Below are 10,967 nucleotides of genomic sequence, written 5' to 3' on the forward strand. Positions count from 1 at the left end.
CAAGTCAGTCAACGATTTCTTGACTGCGGATCAATTAGACATTTCTTAGTAACAGCAGTGATATGGACAAACTAATACTGTTACGCATGTAAGATATATGTACTTATTAACTACACCAAGGTCCAATTACGTTCGGGGCAATCGTCCAACTTTGCAATAAATCAAATGCGCTCTATATTCTTTAAAATAAAATGTAAATAACTCTTCACGTAACATACCGTAAAAAAAGGCAAGCAAACCGTTGGAATCTTCAAATCCATTATAGCCTGCAGCATTTCAATTTGCCCATATTATTTACTCCTCTTGATATTATATATATATATTTATTACGTATCAACTAGTATCAGTATCATAAGTAGCGTATAATTGATGCAGCATCACAAGGTGAAAATACAACAACTCATCGTTGCAAGTTTCAGGTGGAATCAGAAACTTTGCTGTTTTATCTAAGCCTCAATACTGACATAGTCAGATTGGGCAAGGCTTTTGTAGAAATCGCACTGATCGCCGCCGTAGTCCCACACCCGTGCAACAGTTGGGCAAACAAAATCAAAGCGGTTCTCGACGTACGGTCACGTATCGGGACGTTGGGGTAAATCCGAAAACGAAGTTGTATGTCGAAGCTGGCGGTCAAAGTCAAAGGTCTAGAAGGTTAAAAGAAGGCACCACACAATCAATCTTAACTTAGGAAGGAGATATATGCAGATGCTGCACAAATCTAACGGCTCAACCTAGGCTCGTGAAGTGTGTATAGCATCATGGTAGATAAAGCAAATCACTGTCTGAAATTGAAGTCAACAGTGAAAGGCAATGGCACAGGGCAGATTTTAGACATTTCTGAGCCAGCACATGGTCTGACGATGCGATTGAAAACTTTTTTGGATTTTCAGCGTGACCCTAGCATAATTTAATGCATTTTATTGAAAGGACCATGAAAATCTCTTTCTGCTGACGATGCAAAGCAGTAAGTGTAGATAACTTTTGACCCTCCAAGAGGAGTTCAACATCGGCATCTGTTTGAAACTGTCTGTTAGAAAGAATTTGACTGCGGTTTGCTAGTAGATCATCTTACATCCTGATTATGAGGCTACAAGTCACAGTGAAATTCAAAAGGCAAATTTGGTTAAAAGAAGTTTATTCTCCTTAATATCACCTATCATATCACCACCGCATCTGTACTGTCCAGTATGTTACATTTAACTTATGCCACTGGCAGTGCTACTCGCCAGGTCGCATGTGTTGTGTACTGTTTACGTTTTTGCCTGCTTAAATCGGTTTCAGTGTGCCTAGCTCTCTTTAATTGCAGCTCTGTAGGCTTGCGCTAGGTAAAGGATGAGTGCTTACCCTATTCTGTCTCTGACAAATAGTGTTCTACTAGGTAACGAATGAACTCTCCATCTTTAATCTGAAGACACTTAAACGTACGCGCCATCTTGTGGCAACTTTCATAACGATTCCAACGAACATTCCTTTGAGAAGGTTCCTGATACCATCCCTGTGAATTCCACTGTTTCGGCGTGTATGTGAACACATTTGGGACTAACAGGGTTTACTAGAATCCCACCACTCCACCACAGAGTCACCGCAGTAGACGTTAGATGAGCGCTGTCGCTCCGCGGCACTTGTTTTAACAATTATTTGTGGTATTATTATTCAGCAGTCCTACCTTGATAATATAAAACCAACCACTTGTCCATACGATGCCCCTACCCTGAGATATTAAGCGGTCAAATCTAGTATTTTGGCGAAAATCGAACTGGAGTTGGCTGCGACCTGCGACTCTCCCACGTTTAGTGATGACTTCGGGAAACCTCGCATTTCCGTCATTCATTGACAAATGGAATTCCTTTTCCTTCTACTATCTTTTCTCGCATTTCTAGTCATGAACGCAGCCATTACTCCACAATAACGTCTTGTTATTTATCGCCATGGTGATGACCCACCTCTTGCGCTGGATTTAGCAAACTCTGTAGTAATGACGTAATGAGTCAGCGCTACACAGCGGCGACCGGAGGCAACATACTGGACACTAATCGCGGGACAGTTGCAGCTAGCAGCCAACTCCAGTTCGATTTTCGCCAAAATACTAGATTTGACGTCAGCGTAGTCAGCGTAGGGACATCGTATGGACAAGCGGATGATTTTATATTATCAAGGTAGGACTGCTGAATAACAATACCGCAAAGAATTGTCTAAATAAAACGGGTAAAGTTTAATAATTCCACTGAAACTACAACATGGTTGTTGCATTTCACCATTGTACACTCTCATACTTCACTTAAAGGCATACTAGGCCCATTGAGTATGCAATGTTGACGAATGCTAGAGTAACTGGCACCTTGTGTAGTTAATAAGTACATAACCTTATAGCCAAACGCGTATTAGTTTGTCCAATATCACTGCTGGTTACATTACAAGCAAGACTTGAAATCGGTTGTTGATATTCATTTACGTGCCGTAAATGTCATCCAGGAGTCAACCGATGACGTTTGTGCGGCTCGTATGTTTTGGACGCCAGATGAAATGGAGGTGTCAGCGGTGTAACCACGGCCACGGACTAAACATGGAAATGGAGTAAAACACATGTACTAATCACGGACGCACATGGACAGCCCTGTCAAAAAGTTCCTTATCACGAGCGTCCGTGTTTACGAAATCACTAATGATAGCATTGCGCACGGCCGAGCATGAGTGCGAAAATGTCCGGTGCACTATAAATATGTATCACACCCGCTTCGCCGGCAGTGGTTCGAAACTGTAAACAACTGATTTCTTGAAGTGCAGATTTCAATTAGACATTTCTTAGTAACCAGCAGTGATATTGGACAAACTAATACGCATTTGGATGTAAGGTTATGTACTTATTAACTACACAAGGTGCCAGTTACTCTAGCATTCGTCAACATTGCATAATCAATGGGCCTAGTATGCCTTTAAAGTGTAGTGAGTTATTTACTTAGGTTTTTACAGTGGTTTGTTACAAAAATGTGCATGGGTAGCCACCTTTCAGGTAGAGTAAACTTTGTATTGTATTAATTTGTCAAGTAATTTTTTAGAATCAATGTCATATTATCTATAAAGTTCATTAAATGTGACTCGCACTGCAAACAAGGATTGCCATGTTCACCGTTTGTGACCACTCTTGGAAACAAGGCTCAAAATCCATCCAGTTTGATCTCTAAAATGTTAATTTATACTGTATAACTGTACGTAAAATTAATAAAAGTTGTCCAGTCCTCAAACATTCCCAGTTTTCCATGGAGTGGAGGATGGGCTGCTATTTCCGTCACTGGTATGACATATGCCATTTAATCAATTTCGGCCTGGCTTATAAGTTATATATATATATAAAGTCACATTAGTCGTAACTACTGGATGTGTACCTATCAGTATATAAAATTCTCATGCTGCACTCGTCAATGGTAGTGGAATGGGGAAATTTGTAGCTAGTTTATGTAGTAATGCTCATAATTGATGTTGTTTTGTGGTTTCAGCATTCTTTAGTATTGATGGGTTGACATGGAGCATTCAGATGGGTGGTACAGTGGCCATATTTTTGACAGTGGCTGTTATATGCAGAGGTAGGTTTTATTTATAATGACTAGGTCATATGCTCACAAATGTTTCAGTGAATAGAATATTTTAATTGATGTTTTTATTATAATAGGCATGTAATGTCAGTGCAAAACACATTGCTAAACTCTTACATTTTGCATAAGATAAGATAAGATAAACTTTATTTTCATCGGTATGAGATAAAATTACAAACATGAGCTCAAAAGCTCTTGGACCGATATCAAACAGATCTGCATATAGGAATGCCCACCCAATAATTTCTATTATGAATAAATGCTGTAGAATAAAGATGGCAATAGCTTTGGAAATGTCCATATATAAAAATTGGTGGATTTCAAAATAATCGCGTACTCGTGTTACAGTTGCTAATGTTACAGGTTTTTTTCAGAATTGGCATTTGCATTGTAGCATGTGATATGTTCTTGGCAACAAATTGCAATTTGATTTTTTGGCCCATAAAATTGGGCATGCTGTTCATCACAAAAATACATATTTGATCAAATAATTAATATCTATATTTTGAGTCTGTGTCCAATTTGTCGTGAAATTGCCCAAATAACCTATGTTAATAAATGGTTTTATTTTATTTTAACAGCAATAGGCAGAGTGACAAATAGCGAATATCAAAAATTCATAAAATCGCTATGTGATGCGAAAGCTGGGGGAAGCGCTGAGCATAAGGTAGGCACCACACATTTTTACAGATATTGCAGCTCAGAAGCCCTTTATTTTAATATAACTTCTGTCTTTTATTGGATCTTAGGGACACATTATCAGTGCTTGAATTTTTAACAGTTTATGGAAGCTTATATATACTTATTATTATGCTTAAAGTATCAAACTCTAATATAGTATTTCTCTTTAGAAATTATTATCAGGCTATGATTTTGAATTCGTTCATTCACCGATACAATTCAGCTGGAATCATCTGGAGAAGTGAGTTGTCATAATTGTTTACTTTTGTATGCATCCTATTTTAACATAGCTGATATTGAGTTCATAGCAGGTAGCAGTGGTAGCAGGTATGACTTCATTGAGATTGAGAGTGATTTTATTTGACTAGACCTAAATATTTGGGTGTATTTATATATATATATATGTATCAGGAGCTAATAATGACAAATTGTCATTATTAGCTCCTGATATGTATTTATAAGAACAGTATAGTTTTCCGCTAGAAAACCGTGACATCAAAACAAAATATAAATATGACAATGATAACAGCTTTTGGTGCGAATCAATGATAAACCGTAATTTAGATATCATTATTTGATATTTTTAGAGATGATCAAAAGCAAGGAATGGATATCAGTGCTCCAGAGACTCCTAAGAATGGGTTTATAGGACAAATAACAGGGCCTCTGTCTAAAGTATTAGGGTGAGTACCATGACCATGGTAATACCAGATCATTATTGGCAGTTGTTTAGGAAATAGATTTGGCAATCATTATATTCTTAGTATCAATGTTCTTTTATTGTGCTAGCTGATTACTTTTAAAAATAGCTAAACTGAACCTTCACTAAATGTTCATTCATTATGAGTCATAAGTCTTCCTATTCTGAATAAAAATAATTTTTTTATTGTTTGCAAATTTATTGTTGTCTTATTTTGTCATCTGTGTTGCAGGTACTTTGCAATACATTCATTTGGACGCAGACTTATTTACCCTGGGACATTGAGTTTCATGCAGAGTGCCATGGGTGAGACAGCATTAATTGATTCTATATATTGATGGCTTCTATATTTTACTATATAAACTTAAGTTATGTTTTAATTTAGTTGTACGTCTTCATTTATCGATGTCTGTGCTTGTTGTGGTTGTTGGAACAGTGTAAGACTTGCAACCCAATGTTACATAATACATTGTTATAGGCTGTTACTGTAATTAAAGCATAGAACTGAATTGTATTTTATGTGCTGTTTATTACTATTACATGCAAGATTTAGTAAGAGAGTTGTTTTAGTACAGCGTGATACATATGAATTGGTTAATTGGTGCCAAGCAATTAAGCCAATCTTATACACTTTATACATCATTATGAACATTACAACATAATGTAAAATTATATTACTAATGTCCCTGCATACTATTTCAACACGCCTAGCTCCTGCACTCGAGCAAGGCCGAGCCAAGCTGGTGGAGGAGCATGGTGGCCAGAGAGCAAAACTACAGTGTAGATTGGGAAACGAAATAGACACCATGTTTGTCGACAAAAGAGGAAACGAATCAGGATCTATTAATCGAGATACCTTAGTATGTTGTTGACATATAATTGCTTACTTAATTTTAAGTTTCATTTCATGAAGATTAGTCTGCATTTATTCAGCTCTATATGTTTTAGACAGTGAGTGCAAAATTGCAAATGTCACTTTTGTAATGTATTTAATAACCTGGGAGGGTTTGAAGGATCATTACAGTTTTAAATAATAAGCTTCCTGGAGAAATTCATGATCATAGAAATTCCTAAAAAATCTGTGTGTTGTACATGCAGTAACACCTCAAAATAGTATCATTTAATATAGTGATTATGATCTAGGTGGTAACATGTGAGGGAAATGCTGGCTTCTATGAAATAGGCTGCATGGCGACACCTCTGGATTGTGGATACTCTGTTCTTGGATGGAACCATCCTGGATTCTGGGGAAGCACGGCATGTATCATATTTTATCATAAACAGTTCTATCAACTTGTTGTCACATTCTTTCGTATAATAATATTGTGCCGCAGCGTATAGGTTGAGACCAGTTGTTGTGACTGGGCGTAGTATATAAAATAAATATATCATTTTGTTATATACCTTTTTGCATCTTGAATGTGTAGTAATTGGTGACTAGTACTTTTTGAATTGTACATTTGATTTCATAGTGTACTTGTACTCTTTATGCTAGTGCAGTTACTGCTTATAGACATATGGAGACTCATATGGATGTGTGTTTAGGGTGTACCTTTGCCAGATCAAGAGGCTAGTGCTATAGATATAGTCATGAAGTACGCCACCAAAGGATTGAATTTTCAACCTGAGAACATCATCATATTTGCATGGTCTATAGGAGGATATACTGCGACCTGGGCAGCCATGAATTATCCTGATGTAAAGGCTGTGGTGGGTGGAAAATTGCGATTAAAATATTAAATTTATTAGAAACATTTATTTGCCTCAATTGAAGACTTTTATTCGATGTAAAAGGCTTTGGGACTTTTAGGGAAAAATAGTTTGATGCAATTTTTCTAGAGTACTCAGCTAGCTGACATGCGAACAGACTAAAAGCTATATCATTTCAGGGACGAACTTATGCATTTGGCTGAGCAAAAACACGTGTATGCAACAATTGGTAGATTGGCTGTATCCATTCCTACGGTATATGAACTAGAATGAAGACCTTCCATGAATTTCCTCGAGGATTCATTCATTTTCAGATTCTCGATGCTACATTCGACGATCTTGAGCCACTTGCGATTGCACGCATGCCTGATTCTTGGCGTAAGCAAAATTACCATGCAGTATTTGTGTGAGAAATATGTTGTCAATATATTGAAAGTACGTGATGGGAGATTCGAGCCTTTCTCATCATAAGAAAGGATTCCTAATTGTTTTTTATCGTTTTTTAGGTTCATTAGTAACTGCTGCTGTGCGGACCCATATGAATATGAATATTGCAGAGCAGTTGATTAAGTAAGTAATTAAGTATTCTATGACTGTCAATAGTTATAAATAATAGACCTATGATGTTAGTTCACCTCAAACGATTTATGAAAGCTTTTCCCATTACAAGCTGCTTCTACCATTCATATACTTTGTTAAATTTATAGAAGTTCTATTCACTGGAAAGATATGTAATTATCCCCACCACGATCTGCATGCATTTACTTGGCCACACCATTGATTCGAAGATTTGTGCGAGTGAAATGTGTAAGCAATATGATTATAGCAATATGGTGTAGCACATATTAAAAAGTTCTACCAAAGTATATCATCCATCTAATTTCTTGGAGGTCATTCCTTTTTGAGCCTGTGCATTTTATGACACAGGTATCCGGGAGTGATAAAGCTAATTAGACGTACGAATGATGAAATGATTACAACAGTAGAGCCCCCACAGCCTACGTCATTGAGGTCCAACAGAGGAAACAATCTTCTTATAAAGCTCTTGCAGTACAGGTGAGCAGTTCTTTACTTGAGACTCCCATGCTGAATAATAAGCATGTTAACTTTCCATTCCTGATCTACATTAGAGTATTTTATTTGTTACGCTGTTTGTACGGCAACTCGTTAATGTGTTTATGTAATGAAGTTGCTGCTTATAATTGCTAATCATTTCTACTGTAATTTTTTTTAACTACATTACTTTTTTTTAATGAAATTTCAAGAAGAGGTGTGTTAAAGTACTAGCAGCTTGTAGAGGAATAGGATGTAAAGGGATAGAAGAGGGTTGTCAAGACATTATGGTTCACACAACTTCAGCGCACTTGGATATCTAGTAAGGCAGTAACGAGATTGTAGATTGCAGGTTTATGATCTCCAATGCCATACATTTTGTTTTCCTCCAGATATCCAAACATAGTGAAAGGAAAATGCATTGAAGTATTGTGGAGGTGGCTTGAGTGCGGCAGAGCTCAGCAGAGTGAGTGTTCAATACCATGTTGTAACCGTGCAAGCAAATCATCAATGAAGACTTTCTTTGTTCGTATCAGAGCTCATAACTTATGTCCACCTCACACTTTATTGTAGCATCTTCAGGGTATGCTCTTCAAGTTCTTATAACTCCGATTAACTGGTGGTGATTCACTGAGTCAGAGTGTAAAGCTGGGTTTACACTATTATATGGATATGGATTCCATATATATATATGGAAAAATCGTCGAGATGATAGGTTTTTCTGCGTTCTACCAACCTCTCTATCAGATGTTCAAAAGCTTTTACGTTATCGACTCGCGGTCGGCAAACCTTTCAACATTTGACCCACAGCGTGCACGTGGGGCGACGTGGATATGCATTTTTGCATGTACTAATTCCTGCCAGCGTGGAACCGATAGCAAAAACGTGCTCGCCTCCTGGGTGAAGGGACACACCTCCTGATTGCTGTTCTCTGAGTGGCCGCATGGCAAAAACATTTACAATTTGCAAATACCGAGCTGGGAAAATAGAACACGTTCTAATCTCTCAGCCAGTTGCTATTAACCAGTTGCGCGAGCAACTTTTACGTTTACACTGCCGATTGTCGGTTGTATAACTGCAAAATTGGTCCAATTCGCCAATTTGCTAGCATAAAGTCGGTAGTGTAAACCCAGCTTAATGTAAATAGGAATATTGATTGGAATAGTGTGATTCCATGTGTGATGTAAAATTTATTATTATGCCAGTAAGCATTTTGATAGATACGGGGTTCTGGATGCACATTCACTTGATTAATCTAGCTAACACGTTGATTGAAGTTAGCAATTACGTAAGTATTAATAGTAGCAAGAGCTAATAAATACCTCTTTTTTATTAGCTCTTGATAGTAGTAAATTATTAGTTGTAAACAAAGTTAGTCTAATTTATTCTATGGTGCTTATATACTAGCTTAATCAGATTTGATGATAAGCCAGGAACTAAATGCAAAATGCAGAGTGTCATTATTTATGCTTTGCATGTCATATTTGTGTTAGTATTTGTTAATTCTTTTTCATTTTCTTTTCATTACGTGAAGTTCTGATGTGGTCACAGTACAATATAGACAAAGACATCTGCAGTTCTATCATTTCGTCTGCCCAAGAGCACTCCACATCTTATCCAGTCGAACTCGGAGAGGAAATGGGCGAACACCAGCGAATTATACTTTCTCTTTACCTTGTAAGTATTTTAATAGCATCTATGCATCTAAGCTAGTCAGTCGGTGGTAGATTTCATATCTGCGGTTGGTATAGTAATCTGCAGATATGAGATAACTCTTCCCATTCACAGTTCCTGTTTGGAGGCGGCAGGGATCAGGATTTGTATGGGAGCTCTCTAAAGCATGTTTTTATTCCATCAATATATTCTCTTATTTTGGTTGTGAATTTCATCGTAGCACGCTTTATTGTCACAGCAGTGCACATGTGCCCACATGCATGATTTTTTTTTATCTATTATAGGCGGACAAGTACATGGCTCAATATGATTCAACACACTGCACTCCACTGCCAGCAAATTTCTTACAACTGCCATTAACAGACCAAGTTGAGACATCCTACGAAATCGTTGATAATATTGATTAAAGAAAGCTGACTTCACTTCAAATATAAAACTTGTCCTGTACAAGCATTCCAACAGGCATCGAGATCATGATCAGAGGAGAAGGTTATAGTTGGTATTGCAAAATTTCCTTGACATTTGAAGAGAACTATTGAGATATGATTGTCCATAACAATTTGCAGTTATAACATGCAGTTTAGTGAAAAAGCAAGCTATGAATAAGCTATAGCTTCAACAGATAACCACTAGAATGTCACATAGATACGCCTACAAAGTGTAGACCACACCATGTTAGATGATTTAATCAGAATACACATAGGTATTCGTTTTTACCTATGAAAACATATACCACCAATTAATGTTTGCATATCTAACTGTCTAAAGTAAGAAAAGATAAAAGTGTCATATTTGCTTTTATTATTAGGCGTTTACTTAGCTATGCAGTAATTATTATCTTAGGCTGTGTTATCTTAGATTGTTGAATTACACACATTTCTATACGTATTTGTGATAATATCAGTCTTCAAGAATATCTGTCAATTGCACACGTTTTTACATTTTGGTAATGTAAAGTGTAAAATGTAAAGCCAATGACGGCTATGTTGTTATCTTTGTATCAGCAGTTTCAAGAAAAAATTTACAAAATGTTCAATCGAGATATTTACACCTTGGTTACACCTAGGGATAAGACTTACGGGGTTTATTTCCCGCTATACATCATTATTATGTGCACCACGTGCATGAATGTGGACATTAGCGCAAGCCTGAACAACTTCTGATTTGTGATTATGGGAGGTAACTAGATGACTGGTAATGTCTTTGATCACTGATCCAAAGCCGATTTTGACTTCAGCGCATTGTAAATTTTTTTAATAAATGGTTTGTGAATTCGTCCTATAAGAAATAAATTATTTCTCAAAAAACATCTTTATCTCTTTGAAAAATTTCATTGAAGCGAATGTACGTTTTGCAACGTGATTTTAGTGTTCGTAATTTACAAATTTCATATAATGAATTTCTGTCATCCTAATGCGGATTATTAATGTGCCAAATGATAATACTTTTTTGCTACTCGAGATGCATAAAGAGTGCGTAGATATCTGTGAATAATAGAACGTGTGGGGGGTTACCATCTAGACAATAATTGGGTAAATTTTTCACGCCATGTTTTTATT

At 36.8% G+C, this 10,967-nt stretch overlaps 1 protein-coding gene across 1 annotated transcript in view; it reads left to right on the plus strand.

Annotated features, from left to right (window-relative positions):
- Positions 1–10,717, plus strand: part of LOC106807093 (abhydrolase domain-containing protein 16A-like) — a 15,153-nt gene extending 4,436 nt beyond the window's left edge. The window contains exons 2-15 of the mRNA XM_014809342.1: positions 3,495–3,581; positions 4,172–4,257; positions 4,442–4,512; positions 4,859–4,954; positions 5,204–5,277; positions 5,683–5,831; positions 6,115–6,228; positions 6,517–6,681; positions 6,996–7,059; positions 7,188–7,251; positions 7,609–7,737; positions 8,127–8,200; positions 9,269–9,411; positions 9,693–10,717. Coding sequence (XP_014664828.1) covers positions 3,495–3,581; positions 4,172–4,257; positions 4,442–4,512; positions 4,859–4,954; positions 5,204–5,277; positions 5,683–5,831; positions 6,115–6,228; positions 6,517–6,681; positions 6,996–7,059; positions 7,188–7,251; positions 7,609–7,737; positions 8,127–8,200; positions 9,269–9,411; positions 9,693–9,815 — 1,439 coding nt within the window. The 3' untranslated portion in view covers positions 9,816–10,717. The remainder of the gene's footprint in view (positions 1–3,494; positions 3,582–4,171; positions 4,258–4,441; positions 4,513–4,858; positions 4,955–5,203; positions 5,278–5,682; positions 5,832–6,114; positions 6,229–6,516; positions 6,682–6,995; positions 7,060–7,187; positions 7,252–7,608; positions 7,738–8,126; positions 8,201–9,268; positions 9,412–9,692) is intronic.
- The last annotated feature ends 250 nt before the right edge of the window (positions 10,718–10,967 follow it).

Source organism: Priapulus caudatus, unplaced genomic scaffold (assembly GCF_000485595.1).
Source record: "Priapulus caudatus unplaced genomic scaffold, Priapulus_caudatus-5.0.1 Scaffold195, whole genome shotgun sequence".
NCBI classification, from domain to species: domain Eukaryota; kingdom Metazoa; phylum Priapulida; class Priapulimorpha; order Priapulimorphida; family Priapulidae; genus Priapulus; species Priapulus caudatus.